General features: G+C 49.5%; 10 protein-coding genes across 10 annotated transcripts; 7 read left to right on the top strand and 3 right to left on the bottom strand.

Moving 5' to 3' along the window:
- Positions 1 to 457: 457 nt before the first annotated feature.
- On the top strand, positions 458 to 2,321 carry ASPSYDRAFT_152200 (uncharacterized protein; the record flags this gene model as incomplete). The annotated part of the gene is made up of 5 exons (XM_040842168.1): positions 458 to 513; positions 624 to 738; positions 892 to 1,757; positions 1,857 to 2,049; positions 2,199 to 2,321. 5 exons carry the CDS (start codon positions 458 to 460, stop codon positions 2,319 to 2,321), a joined length of 1,353 nt encoding a protein of 450 aa, XP_040702751.1.
- Positions 2,322 to 2,618: 297 nt separating this feature from the next.
- On the top strand, positions 2,619 to 3,959 carry ASPSYDRAFT_45361 (cytochrome c oxidase assembly protein). Its single transcript, XM_040847025.1, has 4 exons — positions 2,619 to 2,834; positions 2,881 to 2,950; positions 3,033 to 3,474; positions 3,528 to 3,959. The coding sequence occupies exons 1-4, from the start codon at positions 2,641 to 2,643 to the stop codon at positions 3,575 to 3,577; spliced, it is 756 nt and encodes a 251-aa protein (XP_040702750.1). The 5' UTR covers positions 2,619 to 2,640; the 3' UTR covers positions 3,578 to 3,959.
- An 857-nt stretch (positions 3,960 to 4,816) lies between these two features.
- ASPSYDRAFT_985179 (uncharacterized protein) lies at positions 4,817 to 6,016 on the top strand. Its single transcript, XM_040853258.1, has one exon. The coding sequence runs from the start codon at positions 4,947 to 4,949 to the stop codon at positions 5,892 to 5,894; it is 948 nt and encodes a 315-aa protein (XP_040702749.1). The 5' UTR covers positions 4,817 to 4,946; the 3' UTR covers positions 5,895 to 6,016.
- Positions 6,017 to 6,138: 122 nt separating this feature from the next.
- ASPSYDRAFT_151031 (DUF803 domain membrane protein) lies at positions 6,139 to 8,257 on the bottom strand (the record flags this gene model as incomplete). Its single annotated transcript, XM_040842065.1, has 2 exons — positions 6,139 to 7,470; positions 7,520 to 8,257. 2 exons carry the CDS (start codon positions 8,255 to 8,257, stop codon positions 6,139 to 6,141), a joined length of 2,070 nt encoding a protein of 689 aa, XP_040702748.1.
- Positions 8,258 to 9,582: 1,325 nt separating this feature from the next.
- Positions 9,583 to 11,082, top strand: ASPSYDRAFT_132528 (replication factor C subunit 5). The gene is made up of 6 exons (XM_040840609.1): positions 9,583 to 9,771; positions 9,831 to 10,453; positions 10,510 to 10,678; positions 10,728 to 10,826; positions 10,881 to 10,936; positions 10,995 to 11,082. Exons 1-6 carry the CDS (start codon positions 9,685 to 9,687, stop codon positions 11,017 to 11,019), a joined length of 1,059 nt encoding a protein of 352 aa, XP_040702747.1. The 5' UTR covers positions 9,583 to 9,684; the 3' UTR covers positions 11,020 to 11,082.
- ASPSYDRAFT_132527 (uncharacterized protein) lies at positions 11,069 to 13,604 on the bottom strand. Its single transcript, XM_040840608.1, has 8 exons — positions 12,770 to 13,604; positions 12,648 to 12,725; positions 12,448 to 12,592; positions 12,375 to 12,393; positions 11,962 to 12,311; positions 11,832 to 11,903; positions 11,336 to 11,770; positions 11,069 to 11,276 (listed from the first exon to the last, which is right to left on the bottom strand). The coding sequence occupies exons 1-8, from the start codon at positions 13,175 to 13,177 to the stop codon at positions 11,128 to 11,130; spliced, it is 1,656 nt and encodes a 551-aa protein (XP_040702746.1). The 5' UTR covers positions 13,178 to 13,604; the 3' UTR covers positions 11,069 to 11,127.
- Positions 13,605 to 14,155: 551 nt separating this feature from the next.
- Positions 14,156 to 14,697, top strand: ASPSYDRAFT_152008 (uncharacterized protein; the record flags this gene model as incomplete). Its single annotated transcript, XM_040842156.1, has 4 exons — positions 14,156 to 14,205; positions 14,263 to 14,321; positions 14,372 to 14,523; positions 14,623 to 14,697. 4 exons carry the CDS (start codon positions 14,156 to 14,158, stop codon positions 14,695 to 14,697), a joined length of 336 nt encoding a protein of 111 aa, XP_040702745.1.
- Positions 14,432 to 15,657, bottom strand: ASPSYDRAFT_45355 (mitochondrial 54S ribosomal protein uL16m). Its single transcript, XM_040847024.1, has 3 exons — positions 15,509 to 15,657; positions 14,982 to 15,452; positions 14,432 to 14,921 (listed from the first exon to the last, which is right to left on the bottom strand). Exons 1-3 carry the CDS (start codon positions 15,564 to 15,566, stop codon positions 14,749 to 14,751), a joined length of 702 nt encoding a protein of 233 aa, XP_040702744.1. The 5' UTR covers positions 15,567 to 15,657; the 3' UTR covers positions 14,432 to 14,748.
- A 254-nt stretch (positions 15,658 to 15,911) lies between these two features.
- On the top strand, positions 15,912 to 19,351 carry ASPSYDRAFT_89662 (replication factor C subunit 1; the record flags this gene model as incomplete). The annotated part of the gene is made up of 5 exons (XM_040852202.1): positions 15,912 to 15,998; positions 16,091 to 16,109; positions 16,163 to 16,250; positions 16,305 to 18,664; positions 18,717 to 19,351. 5 exons carry the CDS (start codon positions 15,912 to 15,914, stop codon positions 19,349 to 19,351), a joined length of 3,189 nt encoding a protein of 1,062 aa, XP_040702743.1.
- A 624-nt stretch (positions 19,352 to 19,975) lies between these two features.
- Positions 19,976 to 22,569, top strand: ASPSYDRAFT_89661 (Sin1 family protein; the record flags this gene model as incomplete). The annotated part of the gene is made up of 2 exons (XM_040852201.1): positions 19,976 to 19,998; positions 20,058 to 22,569. 2 exons carry the CDS (start codon positions 19,976 to 19,978, stop codon positions 22,567 to 22,569), a joined length of 2,535 nt encoding a protein of 844 aa, XP_040702742.1.
- Positions 22,570 to 23,215: the final 646 nt, after the last annotated feature.

Genomic DNA, 23,215 nt, shown 5'->3' with positions numbered 1-23,215 from the left:
GCGGAGAACTACCCCTGAACCAATAATCTATCCTTGAAAATTGGCCATAACGGCCACTGTTTTCTCGTCCGGGACCGAGGCGACGTCGGCTTGCGTCGCACCGCAGCACGGCTGATCATACCGAAGGATCTCCCCCCCAAATTGGCGACACCCTAGCGCCAGCTCCAGTTAATTGCCTGGTTCTGTAAACGTATGGAGTAAATCCCTCGGATATTGCACTGTTTTACCTTTTTCCAGAACTTGGTGCTCGCAGCCAACAGTTGTCTTGGAACCGCCCGGTTGCCGACGTTGTGTCAGAGAGCTGCACGGATCTGCTCAGCTGTACGACTCGGTCTTGTATGATGATTGGGGTTTGAAGATTTTCGCGAAGCGTTCTAACCTCCAGGCCATAGGCTGATATATTGCAACTGTATTCAATTTTGGCAGCTACTGTCATGAACTGAGCACTCGAACCACGATGGATCTTGCTGCGCTCACTCGCAGGCGCCATCGAACTACGCAGCTACTCCAGCCGTAAGTACTACCTTCCGTGGCAGCTGTGTAACTTCTATGCAACCTGAAGTGCACATAGCCATACTACCGGCTCGAGAATGTTATTGATTGGTATTGAAAATCTCATCTAGAATTATACGAGCTTATGCTCTGGGGTATTTGTCTTCAACAACACCAAAAGTCATATCCTCCCTACGGCGACTATGGGGTGACAATGACTTGAGCTACCAGCAAAAGCTAGCGGAAGTATGTACTCCTTCCCGATCCCCTTCATCTTGGCTTCTTATGCAGCAACGAAAAGTGGCCATCTTCGTGGCCCTACTACATCTTGACCAGCGCTACCATTCACTTTTTTGAGTATTGTGTGGAAATTAAATATTAATTTATTCGCGTACACAGTTACTCCGGACGTTAACTTGTACATTTCGGCTGGAAAGCTTCCCGACTTTTTGTGCCGCACTTGTTGGGGGCTCGACTTTGCTTCCGCTACTGACTTTGAGAGCGCTGCAGACTGCATGCCGTAGACTTGGCTCAAATTCCAAGAGTCTAAGTTCTCGGGGAGCCTCTCGATTGATCCAATTGGCTGCGACATTCATATCTGCATGGTTCAGTTTCCAGATTCTGAATCACAAACCGGTCAATTTGCAAAAGGTGTACAGAGAGGTCCAGGATGGGAGAGTTCACAAAACAATTGTTAACCAGCCGAGACCTCGATTCGCTGGGAGAACCTTGGATCTCACGCTTTTTACTCTTGTTAGAGCCCTTGATTCTCTAACCTGCATTTCTTGGGGCTGGGGTCAAAAGAGATGGAAAGGCAACGCCCACTGGACTTTGGCGGGCTCAATCATCCCTGGGCTTACGGACTCTGCCGTCTTTGCTGCTAGTGCGGCAGTGGTGATGTGGGCTTGGTTTTATTCCCCAGATAGGCTGCCAAGGTCATATGGGAAGTGGATTGGAGAAGTGGCAAAGGTGGATGAACGGCTGATCGAGGCCCTCCGCCGTGCAAGGAGAAATGTCTTTGTTTACGGAAAAGAGACAGGACAAGCGCCATTACTGGAATCTATGTGCAGAGACTTTGGCTGGCCTATTGAATGGGGTGATCCTTCCAAGACCTCCCCAATTCCTTGTGAAATGGTACATATGGGATGTGGCCCTAATTGTGAAAAGCACGCCGTCTCTCGGTTCATGAGGACGTTCAAGTTCGCTTGCGCTACATATATTCCCCTGCAACTTGCTTTCCGTTTTCGGTCAATGAAGTCTATGGCGTCCTTCCGGCGGGCTATATCCGATGCTTTGAGGTCTTCGTCGTTCCTTGCCGCGTTCGTCACCCTATTCTACTATTCAGTCTGCCTCGCCCGGACCAGGCTGGGGCCTAGGCTATTTGATAGAAAAACGGTAACACCGCAGATGTGGGATTCTGGACTCTGTGTCGGCGCTGGATGTGCGATGTGTGGATGGAGTATACTCGTTGAGCACGCAAAGAAGCGGCAGGAGATTGCATTGTTTGTGGCACCGAGGGCCGCCGCCACTGTGCTCCCCAGATTTTATGATCAGAAGGTAGGACTTACCCGATGAACCCATTTTCCTTGCCTGTTTCGGGATGGTTGCACGGCTTGAAATGTGTCATTGCGCGTCCTACGCGTCCTTTTACTGCAACGTGCTTCAGTTCGAGGGTCCAACTCTAACTAATTGGAACTTTTATTTAGTATCAATACCGGGAGCGTGCCACGTTTGCCATGAGTGCGGCTATCCTTTTTACTTGTTTCAGGGAATGTCCCGACATGGTTCGAGGAGTTTTCGGCAGGATTGGAAGAAGTATTCTGAATTGATATGGCTCAGGCGCTTGTATTATTATACATTTGCGGGTTCTGGTGTTGGCCGGCCAACACGTGTCCGCGCTAAGCCGACTTTAATATACATGTAATAGTATGCTACATAAATAAAATCCAACCATACTTCATAAGATACTCCAAATGAGTAGACTGGAGATGAAAGGAAAAGGGCTCTGGTCTGTGCGGAGTAAATAAAGTTGAAGGCTGTTATCGATAAGGGAAATATCACGTGCAGCTAAATCCCTTGTCTGCGGCGTGCGCTGATCTTGCGATGCTTCCTTCTCCGCTGGTACCCGCACGCAATTCGAAGCTAGCCATGTTTTCTCGTCTGACGCCTTTATGGGGTGGGCTCTTATCCTCCGGGACTGCATCTTCGCGGTCTGCATTTATGCAGGCTAGGAGTGTAGAGGCAGGCCGGAGGTATTTCACCCGCAATTCATGTCTAAATCAATCGTCCTCGACGGCACCATTCAATACCCCCCAGTCGCAAAAGCGTAATGCGTCCACAATGTGCGTTCAGGTCGAGATTTTAGGGCCATATACTAATATGTAGCAGGTATTACACAATCAGCATAATCCTCGGCACAGTTTCCCTCGCATACGGTTCCGTCCCGCTATACAAGATGGTCCGTCGTCCCATATCAATCGCTCCCCGCAACCTCTTGAAAACCCCGCGAGTGGTACAACTACTGAACTTAGTCTCTGCAGATATGTCAACAAACCGGCTGGAATGGCCAGCCCGTTCTTACGCACCGCGCAGGTGACGGCGACACATCATCCCGCGTCACGCCAGTGACTGACTCTCGTCGGCTGCGGATTACATTCAATGGTTCGGTATCAGATGTACTACCTTGGAAATTCACACCGCAGCAGCGCGAAGTCCGAGTTCTTCCCGGAGAGACAGCGCTTGCATTTTACACGGCCACGAATAAGGGACCGACGGACATTATTGGGGTTGCAACGTATAGTGTTACGCCGGGCCAAGTTGCGCCTTACTTCAGCAAGATTCAGTGTTTTTGTTTCGAGGAGCAGAAACTGAATGCTGGGGAGTCGGTAGATATGCCGGTGTTCTTCTTCATTGATCCAGACTTCGTAACAGATCCGGCGATGAAGGGCATCGATACGATTACGCTCTCTTACACGTTTTTCAGTACGTTCCTTCGCAGATCTCATAGTATTAGGAGTTGCTGACGCATAAAACAGAGGCGCGATATGATGACAATGGTGTGCTCAAGGCCATTCCGGGCAGCTAATATGCTTCGGGAAACCATAACTTGGCGAACTGGTTACATTTGGTTCCTCCGCGGATGTTTCGCAGCCGCCTATGAGGCTGAAGTGTAACCGGCGATGGTACGTCTAGTTGGCTGAACATACGGCAGCCGTATTCATCTCGATAACTTCGACTTCCTCGAAGAATAACTTACCTCCCTCCTCCAAAACAAGTATATGAATGTACAATAGCAAGCAGGATTGGCGTTTTTGGGATTTGTATCATAGCATACATATGTATATACTACAATGGTCGATTTGCTTTGTCACGCAGATGCTGTAGATCATGCCTAAATTGATACTAATTGGCAGATATCATCATGGATATACTTGCTGTTTTGGTGACCGGAAAGTATAGATCGCTCGTGAGCCCGCTCCACGCTCAACTGAGCACTCATCTGATCAGATAACTCGGTAGAAATCCTCCGCGGTGTATTCTGCATAGGTTTGCGCCTATCTCAGCCACTTTTCTGCATTTTCAGAAGTAATTTCTGGCCGCTCACATTGCTTCTATTTTTGCATATGAATCGTGCGGAACAGGCGTTGAACTGTACGTACTGAAGGGCCGCTTTGTACGGCTTCAGAAAGCTCACGCATTTTTATATTTTGATCTTGCTTAATAAGATCCAGTAAGTGTTGTTGATCTTCTGTAGAGATTATTTTTGGCCGTCCAGAGCGTGGGGAAGTCTCCTGGTTCTTTCGATTATTCTCGCGCTGAATTGTGGAGCGAATTGTTGAGTATGGGATATAAGGATATCGCTGGTGGATCATTGTATATTTCCATCCAAGCGACTTCAGTTCACAGAGCCTCGCTCGAATATCTGGTGTTAATTCCTTGCCTCGTCGTCCCATGGTGTTGGTGTTGGTATAGCTTCACCAACACGCTGAGATATCTACGCGTTGTTTTGGCTGGCAGAATAGCTTCAACTAGGCTTAATTAGGAGGCGGTTGAACACTAGTGCTTATTGTGGATTTCTTGGCATGGCGAATACTTTTGTCACCTCACTGTAGACTGGATCCCGCCACATACTACCCAAGTATCTGTATCTGCAGGAATATACAACGTCAAATATATAACAGGCATTCCTTTTAACAGTAAGATACCCACTTGGTGTATCAATTTGCCCCGTAGATTATTCTTAGTGCTTACAGAGTACTCTTGTACTGAACTCATTCATTTACTCGAACTGCCAGCCAGCCTAGCAACCAGAGCCCAAACATTCTTATCGATAAGCCCGTTCCACATCAAAAACCAACGGCCTCGCCCTACCTGACCTTAACAAACCCACCAAAATCCTTCTTATTTGAGGATCCGAGGGGGAAAACAATAATTACAAAAAAGTAACATATATAATGTCACCGCAAACATCAAGCGCCTCAAATCACCTAAAATTTGACCCCTGGAACTCCGCCTCAACTGGCCACCAACGCGGCGAATCAAACCCGGGTACAGCATGGCAGCGCACCCGGGAAGCAAAGCTCGCCCAGCAGCTGCGTACGGGAGACTGCACGATAAACCCATTTGCATATGACGATGCGCAAGAAAATTTTTATGAGAAGGGAGAGTGGGAGTGGGATTGGGGCGGCGATGCCAAGGGAGGAAGAGGTGGTTCTGGTGGGAGGAGGAGTAGGCCTCCTGGGAGAGCTGGGGTTGGGCCGGATTCAAAGCAAAGGGATATTAGGAGTATGATGAAGATAAGGAAGACTGGGGGTTCGGGTGGTTCTTTGCGGTTGGATCGCAAGGCTGTGACTGTATTATCTCTGCCAGCTTCGACTCAGATTCCCGGGCCAGTGCACACGCCGGCGTCAACACCAAACGAAAAGCACCCGGAAGAGTCTGAAGCTAGAATGGACCAAACACCCGGCGCAGTCGGTGGAAACGACAGTGCCGCCTCACTCAACCACAAATCAATACCCGAACAACCACAAGTAAAGTGTAGCAATGACGGCGGCGTCGAATCGACCATGTTTCGCGGGGCAACAATCTATATAAACGGACAAACGGCGCCTTTAATATCTGACCACAAGCTCAAGGGATTGCTCGTCGCCCACGGTGCAACATTATCCCTATCCCTGTCTCGGCGGGTAACGCATGTTATCATCGGGAAACCGAATTTGGGGCCCGGGCGCGGCGGAGCTGGGGGTGGGTTGGCTGCTGGGAAGATTCAGAAAGAGATCCAGAGGGGTGGTTGGAGGGGGATGAGAATTGTTGGTGTCGAGTGGTATGTTTACTTCTTCCCCTTTTACTTGAAGTTCGCTCTAGGGTCATACTTCGTGTTGGGTGTGAAAGCTAATGCTTGATGAATAGGGTATTGGAGAGCGTGAAGACTGGGAAAAGACTCCCTGAGACGAGGTTCGCAGTTAACTTGTCTAATCAAAGAAGCGTGCTGGGCTTTATGTAGCGATATTTGCTTTTCGGTTAGGGTTGGAGGTTTCCTTTTTCTGCTTATGCTGATATTTATGTTTATTAAGTCTAAGATACCCTCATATCTCATTATTATGTCATATTCATACATTATCATATACATCATATCATGTTTGTGCTTCATGATCCAAATCCTTTGCTTCCCCCGCTACTTGTCGAATCGTGTCGGCGCCATCCACTCTGTCTCCGTGGAATAGGTAAGAGCGACCCTATGCTGCTCTCTGAGTGTTGTGGCGGTTGCGGCGGTTGTTGATCCGTCTCCGCATGAGAGTGCAGGTCCAATTCCGACTCGTTATCGGGTAGCGGAGGCAACGGGTTCACGCGGAGTTTCGGAGGGTAGAGAGATGCATGCGAAACTGCGCGTTGCCCAGAGGGTAGGCGATCTTGCGGTTCGTGGTCATAGTCATTGTGGTCATAGTCATTGTGGTCGTAGTGGTTGTTGTCATAATTGTCATGGCTGCTTTGTGAGCCCGATCGTTCAAGCTTTTCGTTCATGTATTCTGCGACTGTGTCACCCTGGACAAGTCCGAGGTGTTCCTCTTCAGAAGTCATATTCCGTTCATGGCCGCGGCGGAGAATGCCACGGGGACTGCGCAATGGGCTCCGCGGCGGCTCGGCTGGTGATTTGATCTTGTTGAAGATATTGTGGAACGAGAAGTTACGATGTATTGGTGGTGTTGGGGCAGTTAACCGGCGTTGATCTTCGTGTTGATCTTCATCTGCCCATGAGATGGTTCGAGGGCGGTTCGACCCTGGGTAGCTGGTGTCGATATTCCTCGAGTCTGACTCCGGTACAGGTTCAGGAGTGGGATTGTGGTCATCGGGTACTGGTCTCCAGGGGGAATTCATGATGCTAGAAGTCCGTGATCGGATCTCATTCATGAACGAATTCACGCTAGGAGTTGACTCTGCATCTCCTGACCAATCCTCCGGAAAGCGGGACATTCCAAGTGGCGGTAATGGAGTGGGTGTGCGTCGTTGAGACTTCTCACTGAGGACGGTCTTGCGCCTACGCAGCCCATCCCATTCGATGACCTCGTTATCGGCTGGTGGCTTAAGGTCGTCTTCATTCCTTTCGTTAAAATAGCGGCGTGCTTCCTCGGCCTCGACGTTACGGCGTGGAGTTGATAAGCGGCGAATGATGGCCGCTGTTCCACGGATGGCATCGGCCTTTGGTTCAGATTCAGGTTCTTCCTGGGTTGCAACTTCTCGGATTTGATCAAGATCGCCTTTGAAAACGGCGGCATCTGGTACATCTTTGGCGGACTTGGAGAGCTGCAATAATACAACACCTGCACAGATTTGCAGGAAGCCAAGAATAACCGTAGCAATTTGCATGCCTGACCCTTTGAAGCCCCGGAAGAGGATGGCGGAAGAGATAATTGTAGAGCTGGTGAAAAATACGTAATAGGTGGGGGTGACCAGAGCAGCGTTGAAGATGTTTAGTGCTTTCTGTTTCTTGTTAGCATAGTTCATCATGGATTGGGAAAAGAGCACTCACATTGAGGTAGACGATCTCGGTCAATAAGGTTGCAATCACAAATACAAGTAGAACATACATAAACCACTCTTTGAATTGAGATTCACCATTGATCTGGGCAAGAAATGCCGCCCCCAAGCCCTGAGTAGCCACCACACTCAAGCCTCCGATCAAACTGCAGATGCTGATGTAGACGAACATGCTCCGCTTCCCGTATCGCGGCCCGGCCCATATAGCGGTCGCTGCGCATGCCACAATGATAACCCCGGCATATGACAGAAACCCAGGCGCTATGACATAGCCTTTCATTTCCTGGATGTCGGCGACGGACGATTGCTCTGGAGCATTTAACGCAATGACCACCGAGCCTAGAATACAGGTGAAACACCCCACTTTGCCTACAAAGCTCAGTCGCTCTTTGAGAAATATTGCAGACAGGATCGTGGTGATCACAACAGACAGGGCGCCTAGAGGTGTTACCAAGATGGCATCAACGAAAGCGTAAGCAACAAAGTTGCAAATTTCGCCGATAATCATCAGCGTCATCCCCGACCACCACCACAGATTCTTCAAGTAGCCATATCCTTCACCTGCCTCCTCATTGTATTTGACATTCGCCCGCAGGAGCCCGACTTTCTTCAGCACGAACGAAACTCCAATAAAGACGCCAGATGCGACAGCCAATGATATTCCGATCGCTTTGTAGGCCGCTGGACGGTCACCGCCGCTGCTGACCCCGGAGCGAGCAACCAAATCCATGTCCATGGTACTGCCTGCAGTATCAAAGACCACTGTAGGATATATAGTGACCGGGAATCGAGCACGAAAGATGGGACGGTTATATATAGATCTAGGCCATGCCTGGGATCGACAAGATGAAACGGGACAGCGTTTGACGGCGGCTAGGAATGCGGGCGGGCGGACGGGCGTTATTGGCGCTCAGGAATGCAGACAAAGAGGCTGAACAGGTTGAGGAAAAGAATGAGCAGAGGAGAAAAGAAGAAATAGAAAAACGAAACAAAGAATTCAGGGGAAGAGAGCTAAGGCGAGGCAAATGGTGGAGCTGACTGCATCATGATTGATGGATGGATGGACTGTCGAGGGAGGCTGGGAGTCTGGGAAACTGCGCGACCCACCATCATCGTCCTCGGTGCTGGTCTGCCGTCTTTCGATATTAGCGTCCATTATTAGATGGCAGACAGATAAATTCCACGGGATTTGTATGGGACCCGGACCATTGGTTTCGAAGATAACCTTGAGACCAGATGTTGGCGAACCGTGGAATGGCACATGGCCCCAAACAACATCGGTCTGGATTTCCGCCCTGGTTCTACACCCACTTCGTTTCTAATTTCATCCACGACTCTTCTTAATTTAGAAATTAACGGATACTATTCAGCTGCAGGCATAGTTGCCAAAGAGTGAATTTAAATCAGACGAACCGAAATCCCCAGCGAAAGTAGTTGTCCACCATTTATTCTGTCTTTGATAGATCTTGCGGCGGACTCAGACCTTCAAAGTGCCAGCAGACAGCCTTGAGAAGGTTACATCAGATCCAGAGCGCTAACGTGCCGCCGCTGATACGAACAAAAACCATGGATCTCACTTCTGGGTCGTCGTCATCTTCGATACTAATAAACCAATGTCACCACTGAGGGGAAACACCGAGAGCTCATAACTTAGGGCTAAGCATCCTGCGGCGGATTCTCCGTCCGTGGCCCAGAGCCCAAGCCCGATCAGACCTCTCTAAGTCTTTCTTCGGTTAGTTGGAGGGTCTGGAGGGTCTGCTGGCTGATCGCAGAATAGCCCGATCGTTGAGGGAGCAACGCTTGCAGACAAGAACTGAAGAGAGCATTACTCCGTCTCCGTACTGATTTAGATGTATGCGATTGTTGATGAAGAGAAGTAGTACAGAGTAATAGAGTACACTTTGACATCGGCAAGGGGCATTGATCTTACGATCTTGTTTCATTCCGGCCACGTGCATCCCTTGGGCGGTGCATATAGTTATGTCCATAAGTAATGTGTTAGTAATATGCATAATTTCCAATTAAGCTCGCGTCACGAGCCGACGCGTCGAGCTCCAAGTTTAGTGATTTCGTGAGAGCTGTGCCTGGATTCGAGAGCTGCCAAAACGCTCGACATCACAACCTCGGGTCTTAAGATAGGACATCGCAGCTAAAAACATGGCTTTACTCGTCGATAAGCTGCGGCCACGATCGCTTGATACGCTCTCATACCACCATGAGCTCTCCGCACGATTAAGGTCTTTGGTATGGAAATTGACCATCTGTTTGAGACCAAGCTCTAACTTATTCGCTCCCCATTTCAGGCCCAAAGTGGCGACTTCCCACATCTTCTCATGTACGGACCATCCGGTGCAGGCAAAAAAACTCGCACAATTGCCACCCTAAAAGAACTCTACGGCCCCGGTGTCGAGAGAATCAAGATCGACAACCGAGTCTTCCAAACAACAAGCAACCGAAAGCTCGAATTTAACATAGTCTCCTCCGTAAACCACCTCGAAATCACGCCGTCAGACGTAGGCAACTACGATCGTGTCGTTGTCCAGGAACTCCTCAAGGAAATCGCCCAAACACAGCAAGTCGATCTCACAGCGAAACATCGGTTCAAAGTTGTGGTTATCAACGAGGCGGACCACTTGACACGCGATGCGCAAGCTGCGCTCAGACGGACAATGGAGAAATACAGCCCTAATCTGAGATTGATTCTCTTAGCGAACAGCACGTCGAACATCATCGCTCCTATCCGCTCGCGGACTCTGCTGGTTAGGGTTGCGGCACCGAGCGAGGAGGATATTTGTACTGTTTTGGGCAATGCTGCGAAGAGGGAGGGGTGGAACGAGGCTCCGGGACTGAATAAACGCATCGCAAACGAGAGTGGCCGAAACCTTCGGCGCGCGCTGCTCATGTTTGAAGCCATTTATGCTCAGAGGTATGGGCCTTTGGAAGATGTCCTGGCTCCATTAAACTAACCGCGATTCCCTTCAGTGAGAAAGTAACCGACAGTACAGCGATCCCGCCACCTGACTGGGAAGCCCTTATCTCGTTGGTAGCGGACGAAATTCTCGCAGAAAGATCACCAGCCCGGTTGCTACAAGTCCGTGCTAGGCTATATGACCTTCTAACCCACTGTATACCACCTACGACGATTCTCAAGGTATGCTGACTATTTTCTGACGCAATGAGTATGTGCTAACAATATCCAGACTTTGACGTTCAAATTAATCGCCAAAGTCGACGATACGCTAAAGCCCGAAGTAATTAAGTGGTCTGCTTTCTACGAGCATAGAATCACACAGGGCTCTGTAAGAGATTCGGTTCTAGAATGAGCAAACACATAGTACTGACAAACGCAACAGAAAGTAATTTTCCACCTTGAGGCCTTTGTTGCTAAGTTTATGCGTATCTACGAAAGGTTTGCAGCCCCGCCGCCCCAAGCTATGCTCGCTTTAACTAATTGGAATTCCACGCAGTTATTTGATGGGCATGGACTTTTAGACACTAAACGCATGAAGTAGAAACAATTAATGAATGATTCACTAATGATCTTTGCATTCCGCTAATCTGTAGATTCCCACCTTTGTGTGGCTTTAACCCGCAAACCTCTTAAAGCGCCCCATACGGCAATACAGTCTCTATAATGTAGTCAACTGCCTCGCCCCGATACGTATCTTCTTCAATACTCGACCCATATCCACTAAACACCATGCTCTTACCATCCGCCCCATACACAGGCCATTCGGGAAGCGTACTATCTATTCGCAGTCATCAGAACGAGCCCTATGCAAGTACAACACACGAATGAAGAGCTTACCACCCCCAATATTCGGGTCGAGCCCATGCACAAATGAAACCCAAGCACGGCTAAGATCATACGCCAGCGCCCGGTCCCACGGATGGTCAGGAACGAGATTCGAAAAGACATAGCGCTGCTCAACGCCTGTCCCGATGCCGGCTGTTATGTTTGATGCGTCTGTGTCATGCGGGAGGTGGTTGAACCTGTATCGGTATACTGGGGCGTTAGTACTGTCGCGGTTGTTTTTGGTGAGCCATTGCGCGATCATGCGCGCAGGCCCGATTTGCACGATGTCGCCAAAAATTGAACACGCTTTTTTGTCTAGCTTCCCGGAAGTCAGGCGTGTGGAGCCGGTGTTGTAGGGGCAGCCGTGGCGCGGGTCATTGGTGTACAGGTTGAGGAGTTTGGATATGGTTGAGTTGGGGAGGAGCTTGGGTCTGTGGAAGCCTTCGGCTGTTTTTGTCATACAGAATCAGTATTGTGGTTATTTCGGCATCATTCCAATGTAGCCTACAGAGGGGGCCGCGCAATTGGGCTGTGGTATTTATTCCGGTTGGGGCTGAGTTGGTTCCTTCGTCTGTGTTTGCTGTTGTATAGAGTTAGGGCTAGCCAATCTGTTCGGCGGCGGAGAGTTGGCTACGTACTTCCGACTATCGTGGGAACTTTGACGTACTTTTCCGCTGGCAAGGCGAAGTGAATCGAGGTCTGTGAGAAGCTGCCATCAATTGATTGGCCCGTGTCGGGACCTACGCTCGAGAGAAATGTCCTGACTGGAAGCTTTCGAATACAATCGAGCTGTTCCGCAGGCGGGGCATCTGCGAACGAGGAGCAGGAGGTGTTTGTGATGATACTATCAAAAGTGTCCTGGAATGATGATGTATTAGCAGAAGTCAGTGGGAAAGCACCACCGCTTTCTAGAATCCCTGCTCGAAAGAGCCTGTCATCTCGGCCTCCATATGCCATCATGTGGGAGTAGACCGATACAGCCCCGGCACTGAATTGTTGAATTAGATATAGTCGATTGGAATGAGCAGCTGAAGATTACTGATTGACTTACGACTCCCCAGATATTGTTACTGCAGGGTTTTAGTGAATTTATGTCATGAATGTGGATGTTTGTTGGTTTATACCTTTACTAGGGTCCCCTCCAAATGCAGCAATGTTTTCTTGAATCCAATGCAACGCCAGTCGCTGATCCAACATTCCAAGATTGAGCAAACCGAGCTCTCCCATTTGCTGCCCATTCAAGAACCCAAGAGGTCCGAGTCGGTAGTTCTGCGAGCCCGTTATGAGTGTTTACCGGCGAACTCGGCCTTTTGATCGCACGCACCACTGAAACGAGCAGAATCTCTTTGTTGATTTCGGAAGATATGCGAACAATATTGGTTCCTTCGAACTTGGGATCTGCCTACTCTGTTTAATAAGATTCTCTGGTAAAATAGCAGCACGAACCGTGTATCCAGCCCGTAGTCCTCCGCCATAAAACCAGACCATCACAGGCTTGAGTGCATCGGCTTTATTCTGCCCAGCTGGACGCCATATGTTCAAGGTTAAACATCCCTCACTAGAATCCGGATTCGAGTCTATTTCTGGCCCATAGCAGGCTGACCCGAAAGACTGCGCATGAAAAGTGTTGAATGATGTGTTCAATGGTATCGCATGCCGTAGACGAAGGTCGCCTACCGGAGGTTGGGCGTAAGGAATACCTAGAAAGCGTTGTACCTGATTTCTCTCATCATTAACCCCAACAACGGTTCCATTGCGGATTTTGACAGATACGGAAGAACGCAGAGGGTCAACAGATGCGATGGCTTGTCCCAGTAGGTATGTGATAAGCAATAGCTTTGCGTTGAAAAACATGGTTTCGGCTCGCAATTGGATTCTATCCTTCCTTAATGCAGAATATCTGGCCAACTGATATTTTTGAAAAGCTTCGCATTGACCTTTGTGTTTTGAAGCTCTCTTTTAACAGCTCCCCACTGTCTCCACGCTTTCAGCCATCGCGAGTGTCCCCACCCCCGGATATTGTTCTGCGGGGGATCACTAGCAGGTAAGAAATGTCTCGGAATGCTTCAATATTCAATGGATGACTCATAACGCTGATGGCGAAGGTAGTAAAGCAGGCGTTGTCTCCACTCCCATGATGGTGCAACTGAAAGCACCTGCCGAAGTCTCGGATACGTTCGGAGGCACAGTCTTAGAGCGACACAAAGACTGTTACAAAATAAAGGAAATCAGATTTAATTGAAATTAATTGCAGATCCGAAGAAAAAAGTGTATGTTCTAGAAGTATTGGCCCTTGTCACGGTCAACTCGAAACGCGATGTAAACATTGTATGTAGCTGTCACCCTGCAATCTCCCATCACGAAGCGGCATAGTTTTTTACTTTGGAAGAGTTCTGGTGCATAATATCTTTATAGACCTAAATAGAGAGGAGGATGAATTTAGACTGAGAGCTGTTCCTCTGAGTAAAGTAACTGTGGCGAGGGCCGGTGACGACGTTGTATAGGCGTGTTGATTCACTATGGAGCCCCTCAGCGGCGAAGACGCGGGGTGGCCAATAATCCAGCGGTAATGGAAGTGAAGTATAAGCCTGTCAGGGCAGATACTGTTTGCAGTGGAATCACGCATGGTTTGCAGGCGTGTAAACAGAAGGGTCGAGAACGAGTATCGACGTCATACTTCCGTCCCCCAGCTATTTAGGTCCACTGACGACCTTCAACTCTCAGCACAACTGAAGAAGACAATTTACAAGATCTCACGATTACCTGGTTACTATTAGTACGAATTATTTGATATTACTGTGTTTGTTGTAATCCACAAAAAGTATTTACGCCATGTCTGACCGAAAACTCATGGATATTGAGCCTGGTGGCGAACAGACGCAGTAAGTTTGTAATGAGATTCCCAGTGCGATATTGACAGATGCTAACTACTGGTACAGATATGAGGGCTCTCGAGTATTCACCGTCACACCAGACAAGCAGACTGGACAGCTAGGTGGTACCGGCTCTTTCGAAACCGCTGGTCTGGCCTGACTGACGCCTGATTAGGAAATCTCCAACACACCAAGAGCCAAATGAGAACGGCGATTACGGGCGACCATAGTGAAGCAAAGGCTAAAAGACAGGAGGCCAAATTGGCGCATAAGCTCGAGCTTGGAGAAGGCACTTCTGGCATATCCGGATATACAAACAGAGGACCGGTATTTCCTTTCCCTATGAACTCCTATATGCGACACCTCTTTATGTGATAATAAAACAAAGAGAGCCCAAAGCTGATGATAATGTACATGATACTTAAGGTTGAAACCGAAGACGATGCTGCCAAGTCTAGGAGAGAACAAGGGTATGGCCCTGGTTCTGGTGTCGGCGCGTAGGTGCCGAGGGTCCCAAGCCAGACATGGTAGGGTAGGATGTGATAATCTGACTTATTGCGAGGCCGAGGGACTGGAGGATGTGGACTTTGGAGGATTAGGCATATCCTTGGTCCCGAGAGGAGTTGCTCTTCGCGCTCGCTTCAGGCTTTCTAGTGTGACACCATTCCCGAGTTTTGTTAAGCCAACAACTGGCGGATCATCCTTGTTCACGAATTCCCAGAGACCTGAATATAGTTAATACATGAACGCTTTGCGTGACTTGCCTGTTATTCAAGACAGCTTACCGGGTAACTTGTGGCCTGCTAGACGGAAGGCCTCCCGAGCAACCTTTTCGTGAATGTCGCCCTTGAGCTCGAAAACAATCCTGCTGACAGCGACCTTCGCAGTCCAGTAATCGAACTTACCCTTACCCTTACCCATACGCTGCTCGTTTCCCTTGGTGTAAACACCGATGTTGGCGCTCACGCGCTTGTATAATGTGTAGTTCATCCCTCTAAGACGCCTTTTGATAGTCTCTTCCGCAATTTTGAGCGAGGAGGCTGGTAGTCGGCGGTCATGGTCTTTCATCCGAAGTCCGTAATCTCCCCACACCACCGTTGTCCCTCGAGATGAACCTCCCGTCGGGACATGTGGACGACCCTTGGGCGATTTTGATGTCTCCGGATGTTTCGGTGTAAGCCAGTCAAGAGCCGGCGATGTTGTAGAAAAGCATCGTGATAGCGGGAGAATTGGGATGGAGGTTCGGAGGCCGAGTGCTGGAAGCGCATCAGTTTAGTAGTAAAACTTTTTTCGTCCTGAAAATAATGCTCACATGTTGACTGAAGACAGGCCAGCTGCGGCCGTGCCAGATATCTGAGATGTGAAGCCATCGCACTTATCGACCACGACGCTTAGCCTTCAGCGGATTGAAACAATGCTGGGAACCAGAGAGTTTCTGGCTATCGGACTCTGCGCCCCAAAGGTTTCTCCGCTCCGTTCCCCGAAAAGGAAGGCGGATATGTGCTCGGGCGCCGTTCTGCACGTGCCATATACCTGTATTACATAAGCTAATTAATCGCGTGTCGGAGCTCTACGCAGGCGCGTCGCGCGGTCTTGCCTCGCCGAGACGTTCTGAATTAGAGCTGTCCGATGTTGAACGGCAGCCATTCTGGCTTCGTCTCCGAATTACTGAAGGGCTAACCTGTCTAGAAGTGCTCCTGTGGAGGTGAATTACCATGCCGGCCGATATTAGGAACTTCTTTGGTGGCAAGTCGAGTCAAGGCTCAAGCTCGTCGCCTGCGAAACCACCTGCGAAGAAAGAAGTATGTATTTCGCTTTTGCATATGTTACTCAAAGTTTGCTTCTCATACGTAAGATCCGTTAAGAATGGCTGCTAACTCGGCGATGACAATAGACCCCAGCTCGGAACAAGCGTAAGACTTGCCACGGAATATATCACAAGGAACATGTTATTGACCGGCCTTAGGAACCAGGAAGGTTGTTGACGACAGCGACGATGATGACGTTGTGGTAACCGAGGCTCCAGCCCCAAAGGCTAAGCCCCCGAGTAAACAGTATGTTCTCTTCTGGGTGCCGTATTAAAGGTTGTTGGCTAACATGATTCCAAGGAAATCCGAAGCACCGGAAGGAGAACCAACTACGACTTCAGACTATTTCTCGTCAAGCAAAAAGAGAGGGAGGCCGTCCAAGACCGCTGGCGAAGCTGCGAATAAAGACAACCAGCCATCCAAGAGTAGTCCTACAAAAACGGAGAATACTCAAAGTTCCAAGGAGCTTACAGATCGTTCAAAAGCCAGCTCTCGCCGTAGCACGAAACCAGCCCCTGCAGTTCTTGACGATGAAAAGCTAGGCGATGATGATATCTTTGCAACTGAGTATAACAAGCGGGGCAAAGGTGATGATGATTACAAGGAAGATGACGACGAGAGCGATGATTTTGATATTCCGGTGAAACCCGCCAAAGCTGCTCGAGGCCGACCAGCGCCTAACAAACGCTCCGCTCTGGACGAATCTGACGACGACCTTGTTATGGAGGATGCGCCTCGAAAGTCGACGAGCACTGCGAAATCTGCGACCCCCCAAACGCAACGAAAACGAAAATCCGAGGCCATTACCAAGGACGACGATGAGTTCCAAGTCTCGCCCAACAAAGCCGGGGCCGCTATGAAAGCAAAGAAGCCAAGAGCGTCGACCGTGAAACCAGATCAGCCGGAAACCAAAGAGATTCAGGACATTTTCGACAGCATTCCGACGATAAGGCCTCCCTCGCCTCCGGCAGAATCCGGCGAGAAGAAAAAGTTTCCTTTCGGAGGAAGGTCACGTTCTCCTGTTTCGGGGAGCGCGACAATCCCCGCCGGAGCAGAGAATTGTCTTGCAGGACTCTCGTTTGTTTTTACCGGTGTGCTTGACACTCTCGGCCGTGAGGAAGGCCAGGCCCTAGTGAAGAAATACGGCGGTAAAGTTACGACAGGCCCTAGCAGCAAAACAAGTTACGTTGTTTTAGGAAGCGATGCAGGACCAAAGAAGCTCGAGACTATTCAGAAGAATAAGTTGAAAACCATTAATGAAGAGGGACTATTCGAACTCATTCGCCGTCTTCCTGCAAATGGTGGCGATGGAAAAGCGGCCGAGAAGTACGAAGCCAAGAAGAAAGCTGATGAAGAAAAGGTCCGACAGATGGCTGCTGAGATTGATCAGGAAGAAAAACGCAAAGAAGCAGAGAAACTTAAAGCAAACAAAAGCGCAACTAGTACTAAGGATAAAAAGGATATCAGGGGCTCCCAGGAAACCAAGGAGACCAAGGTTGATGACCTCCTTTGGACCTCAAAATATGCACCCACATCCTTGAATATGGTATGCGGCAACAAGGGTGCAGTTGACAAGCTGCAAGGTTGGCTTAGAGACTGGCGGAAAAACGCTAAGGCCAACTTCATGAAACCAGGCAAAGATGGTTTTGGGACTTATCGCTCAGTTATGGTTCATGGACCTCCAGGAATTGGCAAAACCACCGCGGCACATCTGGTAGCGAAGCTTGAAGGCTACGACATCGTGGAATCGAATGCGAGTGACACGAGAAGTAAGAAACTTGTCGAGACTGGCCTTCTAGGTGTCCTCGACACCACTTCTTTACAGGGTTACTTTTCGACATCTGAAGAAAAGGTCGAGAGCAAGAAAAAGAACCTCGTTCTGATCATGGACGAGGTGGATGGAATGTCTGCTGGCGATCGAGGTGGCGTTGGAGCGATGGCCGCCATCGCAAAGAAAACACAGATTCCTCTCATTCTCATTTGCAATGAGCGGCGACTTCCGAAAATGAAGCCGTTTGACCATGTTACGTTTGAGATACCTTTCAGACGTCCCACTGTCGAGCAAATTCGAGCCCGGCTTTTGACCATCTGCTTTCGAGAGGGAATGAAGATTCCAGCGCAGGTTCTAGATAGCCTGATAGAGGGAACGCATGCAGACATTCGACAGGTGATAAACATGCTTTCGGCAGTCAGACTAGACCAGAACGGTCTGGATTACGACAAAGGGAAACAAATGTCTAAGGCTTGGGAGAAACATATAATTCTGAAGCCATGGGATATTGTTGGGAAAATTCTGAGCCCGCAAATGTTCTCTCCAAGTTCCACAGCCTCACTTAACGACAAGACCGAACTGTATTTCAATGATCATGAGTTCAGCTACCTGATGCTTCAAGAAAATTATCTGAGAACGAGACCGACACGCGCCAGCAACCTCCAGGGCAAAGAGCATAAGCTGAAACTCTTAGAACTAGCAGACAATGCGGCATCAAGTATTAGCGATGGCGACCTTGTCGACAGGATGATCCATGGTAGCCAGCAACAATGGAGCCTGATGCCAACACACGCTATGTTCAGTTTTGTGCGGCCTGCTAGCTTTACTTATGGAAATATGATGGAACGCCCTGGCTTTACTAGCTGGTTGGGGCAGAATAGTAAACAAGGTATGCATTTACTCCCGACTAACCACATGAGTGACTAACATGGTGTTCCTAGGGAAACTTTCTCGGTACGTCAAAGAAATTCAAGGGCGCATGCGCCTTCGCGCTTCCGGAGACCGCCATGAGGTTCGACAACAGTACATACCGCTCTTGTGGGACAAACTTGTTAAGAGATTGATGGATGACGGTAAGGACGGCGTTGAAGATGTAATTTCCTGCATGGACAGTTATTTCCTGACTCGGGATGACTGGGATGCGCTGGTTGAGCTGGGACTTGGGCATATGGATGAGTCTAAAGTCAAGTTGGAGACGCAGACCAAAGCTACATTCACGCGTCTTTACAATCAGCGCTCACATCCTCTTCCATATATGAAGGCCAGTAACATCCTTGCGCCGAAGAAGCCGCAGAAGGAGAAGCCTGATATTGAGGATGCGATCGACGAGTCGGACGACGAAGAGGTTCTTGCAGACGAGTCTAAAGATGACGGCGAGGACGAGGAAATCGATCTTAAGAAGGATAAACTTATTCGCATGCCCAAGAAGTCTGCAAAGAAAGGCACGGCAAAGGGTGGTGCCGCAAAAGGCAAGGGGAAGTCAAAGAAGGCAAGCGAAGATGACTTTATCGATGATGGTGAAGATGAACCGAAGGCAAAGAAAGCGCGAGGCCGAAAACCCAAGGCAAAAGCGTGAAGGAGTGATAATTTATTCACTGTTTCTGATTAACGTTGGCTGGCGTATAGTTGCAACTTGAGCGGGACTGGGACGTTTTGTATGTAATATAGACATAATGCCAAGTATCATCGTCCATAGAATTTTTCACTAAATAAACAAGTGCACGATTATTTCCCGTATTACAGCACGGTTTATCCCCCAGATATTGCTGTCAATCCGGTGCCTGTCTATCGGGGCTAACTCGCTGAGCCGTTGCGTGCCTGTTTCTGGTCTTGGCCGATCTCCGGGGAGGCGGAGTCGGGTCCTTGCGCCAACCTCCCCCTCCTTCGCGTTCCGCTCTGTAGCAACTAGCAACACAGTGCACGCCAGGGTGGTATTTACGCAAAGCTGGAGTAACTCCAGGAATAAAATCTATTTAACCGCTTCGTTTTTCCTTTTATCAAGCCTCGGCCAGGCTGGTCCTGCGCCAGTTCCTCTTTCTTCATTCCCCAGTTTCGGCGCATCCAATCTCCTCCGCATCGCAGGATATGAGCACAGTGCTTTTCTCCTCTCTCTATTGACCTATAACCCATATATTCGGGGCTGTGGCGACGCGGTTTATGATTCTAGGTTACTCGCTGGGCCCTCTAACTCGAATGGAAAATGTCTCTCCTCCATAACGAAGAGTAGGCTTTAAAGTCCCCTCCCAAGTCTCTCGCCTTACGACAAAGCTGACGGGATATAGCTTCACGATATGGCAGCTGCGCACTTCTTACCTTTCTACAATCAAGGATGGCATTGGTGACAGGCTTATCAATGTGAACCACTCCGTTCTTAACGCGCCTGGGTTTCGCGCCGCAGGCTGGCCGACAGCTTCCACGAACCAACCCTCGCAACTTGCGGCTAGCATCAAACGAGCATACTCCCCTCCGATTCCTACAACCACCGCGGTTTCATCCGAGTATTACCAAATAAGCACCAGGGATGTGACTGAATCGCAAAGGTTTGGGCTCGGGGAGGACGGAGAAGACGATGAGGGGGGTATGGTAACCGGGAGATCAACTACGGATATGGTTAGCCGCCGTTTACATCTGCGAAACGAAAAGCGAACGCATCGAAGGGATCGCCAGCAAAGAGAGCAACAGAAGGCAAGGGAAAGGGAAATCGAAGAGGAAGACAGCAGTGATCTGAGTGATGAGAGTGACGAGGAAGGAGTTGCTCCGCAACGGCATAGTGAAGAGATCAAATTCGAAAAGGTGCCTGTACGGACCAGGGCGGACTCGTCACCCATCAGGACATCTGATCGCCAGGAAAGACCTCAAGTTATGATTACGCACCCGTCGCAACAATCAATAACCAGCCATTATCGCACCGGGTCTTTGGGAACAGCCCCGACCGTCAATGAGCGTCCTCGGCGTGACACAACAACAACCACAACTAGCAGTGATATATCTTCCGACCATGAGATCGACACATCGGCCATCAGAAGGCGCCAGATCCATTTTTCCGGCCAGGATCAAGTGATAGGACCCGGATTTGGGAAAGCCAACTGTGACGGCCTCGAACAGTTGGATGAGCACGTCGAAGACTCCGACGCTGGGTCAGTGGAAAGTACTCTATCGTCAGAATTTGATGCCACAGCCGGTTCTGCTTCACTTCTGGGGGGTGTTGGTATAACGGGAGGCTTGGATTCCTCATCACCAATTACATTAATGCACAAGCTACCACATGGACCAAGTTCTCAGTCTGCCTCCCCGCGGAAACCAAAACCGCCTGCGCCTGAATTACAGGACCTACCGCCGCCTCGACCGATAAGCACGGTGCAGCCTGTTAGTTTGCTTTCCACGGCTCTAAATGCCCGCGCAAAGGCGCCAACAAATCCTGTTGAGAAGTTCGCTGTACTTTCTGGCGAGGGTCTAACCGACGCCCTGAACATTCGATTATATGTGCCCTTCTCCGCAGACCCTGAAGAGCCTCTCAACCTACCTCTGGCTCGAGAGTCGAAGTTAGCAGAGCAACCAACTACAGTTACTGTTACCGAGGCGATCGGATTGGCACTTTGGAAATATACTGAGGACCGTCGAGAGCCTCCCATCGAGCGTGAGAAGCTCACCGTGAATAGATGGGCACTTCGAATGGTGGAGGACGGCGAAGTGGAGTACGATTTCCCGGCATTGGGTAGAGCATCGGCCATAACGGATTTTACTTCGAACAACAACAACAGAGCGGGCGGAATGCGCGGCCGATCCAGAGGGAAACAATATGACGAGTTCGCTCTAGTAGAAGCTTCTGACTCGGAGTTCGAGGAGAATGTGCGCTTGTATCCGAGTGAGAACGTTTCTGCCCCGGCCGAAGAGCCTGGAGACACAGCAGCAGCAGCAGCGCTCCCTGTTCCCGCAGGCCAGCCAATCTTAGCGGGTAAACCTTCTCGTCCAAATCCGATACTGGGACAGCCATTCTCGTCAGCATTGAACGATAATACCCTCACGCCTGCTGATCGGCCAGCGCTGCCCGTTTCTCATGCGACGCCCCGTCTTGGTGTCTCAAAGACGCTGAAAATCCGGTATATCAACTTTGAATCCTCGATCCAAGTTACAACCCTCAATACTTCAACAGACAGCTACATAGCAGAAATTCTTGACTCTGTCTGCAAGAGATGGGGACTAGATAAGGGAAATTACCTGCTTAAAGTGATGGGATCCAACACAATTGCGCCGCTGGACCGTACAGTTGAAGCATTGGGAAATATCACGGAGCTGGACCTTGTCCGCCGACGCTTCGGCCCGCAATTGACGGGATCCCCAGTAAGCTCTTCACCGAACGCACCACTCATGGTTGAGAACCCCATGGTTCCGAGTAAGAAAGGAAAGAAGAGCGAGAAGCGGATGCTACATCCTCTTACTCAAAAGCAAGATCTCATCGGAGGATACTACCGACGGTACTTCGTGCTTCGCAAGCAGTCTATGGGGTTCACCACATCACTTCACCGTGTTCTAACATTTGACAATGACTATATGCACATCATGCCTGCAGACACGGGCAAGAATGGATCCGACACGAAGACTCGATCGATCAGCTTCAACGACGTTGTCGGGTGTAAAGTAAGTCGCAGGCATCCGAAGAATTTCCGAGTCGTTGTGCTTCGTGGGAACGATGCGACAGAGCAGAAGCGGTATGACTTTGAGGCGCGGAACGCTCTCGAAGCGGTGGAGATCGTGGACGAGATTAAGAAGAACATGGCGCATTATCGGACATAAGTGGTCTATTATTATTTCTCTTTATAGGTATTATTGGGCGCGAAATCGCAGGATGGACGGATTAGCAATGGGACGATTCGGGTGGGATAAGCATGCATGAAAGGCACTCAACAGGCTGCTCTTTCTTTAACGTTGCAGAATTTTGCAATATGCAAGCATAAAAATGCAGGCAAAGAATTCTACGCTTACAAAAGCGGGCATTGGCCCTCAAGTATCCAAGCTCTAAACACACGGGTTATTTCTAAACTATACAAACTCTATATCCACGAAGCTTTAGGTGTACTCTGAAGCCATGTGTTGAACAAACTCTTTTTTTAAGGTTGGTCCGGAAGTGCGGTTATGAAGTCATCGCGACACCAGAAGCAGTGGTGATCTCACCCGCCTGGTAGGAGACTGCAGTGCAGACATCACCGTGGCCCGGTTGCGAGTGGTTTTCCTCGGGCCCGGGTCCAGGTATTCTGCGAGGTAGACTTTGGCGGGCGCTCTCCAGCGGGCTTTGTTAAGCTCCGGCCGATCAAGAGAATATAGACGAAGTGCTGCGGTGGTGAAAGAGGGGAGCAAAGTTGGGGAACAAAGACGATTTCTTGAGGAAGGCAGTGATAGGCTGTGGTGGATCGCAGCAGATGAATGGATCGATTCATCTTGA

The sequence above is a fragment of the Aspergillus sydowii genome (assembly GCF_001890705.1).
Source record: "Aspergillus sydowii CBS 593.65 unplaced genomic scaffold ASPSYscaffold_5, whole genome shotgun sequence".
NCBI classification, from domain to species: Eukaryota; Fungi; Ascomycota; class Eurotiomycetes; order Eurotiales; family Aspergillaceae; genus Aspergillus; species Aspergillus sydowii.
This window is presented reverse-complemented; position numbering and strand designations above follow the sequence as displayed.

What these genes read in the sequence shown, in the direction of transcription:
- ASPSYDRAFT_45361 (XM_040847025.1), top strand. Translation starts at nt 2,641, where the DNA reads ATGTTTTCTCGTCTGACGCCTTTATGGGGTGGGCTCTTATCCTCCGGG. An exon ending in AAGCGTAATGCGTCCACAAT is followed by an intron (nt 2,835 to 2,880) that starts GTGCGTTCAGGT and finishes AATATGTAGCAG; the next exon opens with GTATTACACAATCAGCATAA. An exon ending in GCTCTCTTACACGTTTTTCA is followed by an intron (nt 3,475 to 3,527) that starts GTACGTTCCTTC and finishes CGCATAAAACAG; the next exon opens with AGGCGCGATATGATGACAAT.
- ASPSYDRAFT_985179 (XM_040853258.1), top strand. Translation starts at nt 4,947, where the DNA reads ATGTCACCGCAAACATCAAGCGCCTCAAATCACCTAAAATTTGACCCC.
- ASPSYDRAFT_132528 (XM_040840609.1), top strand. Translation starts at nt 9,685, where the DNA reads ATGGCTTTACTCGTCGATAAGCTGCGGCCACGATCGCTTGATACGCTC. An exon ending in CCGCACGATTAAGGTCTTTG is followed by an intron (nt 9,772 to 9,830) that starts GTATGGAAATTG and finishes TCCCCATTTCAG; the next exon opens with GCCCAAAGTGGCGACTTCCC. An exon ending in TTTATGCGTATCTACGAAAG is followed by an intron (nt 10,937 to 10,994) that starts GTTTGCAGCCCC and finishes AATTCCACGCAG; the next exon opens with TTATTTGATGGGCATGGACT.
- ASPSYDRAFT_132527 (XM_040840608.1), bottom strand. Translation starts at nt 13,177, where the DNA reads ATGTTTTTCAACGCAAAGCTATTGCTTATCACATACCTACTGGGACAA. An exon ending in CCAATTGCGCGGCCCCCTCT is followed by an intron (nt 11,771 to 11,831) that starts GTAGGCTACATT and finishes TGACAAAAACAG; the next exon opens with CCGAAGGCTTCCACAGACCC. An exon ending in CGACCCGAATATTGGGGGTG is followed by an intron (nt 11,277 to 11,335) that starts GTAAGCTCTTCA and finishes GACTGCGAATAG; the next exon opens with ATAGTACGCTTCCCGAATGG.
- ASPSYDRAFT_45355 (XM_040847024.1), bottom strand. Translation starts at nt 15,566, where the DNA reads ATGGCTTCACATCTCAGATATCTGGCACGGCCGCAGCTGGCCTGTCTT. An exon ending in GGCCTGTCTTCAGTCAACAT is followed by an intron (nt 15,453 to 15,508) that starts GTGAGCATTATT and finishes ATGCGCTTCCAG; the next exon opens with CACTCGGCCTCCGAACCTCC. An exon ending in AGCAGGCCACAAGTTACCCG is followed by an intron (nt 14,922 to 14,981) that starts GTAAGCTGTCTT and finishes AACTATATTCAG; the next exon opens with GTCTCTGGGAATTCGTGAAC.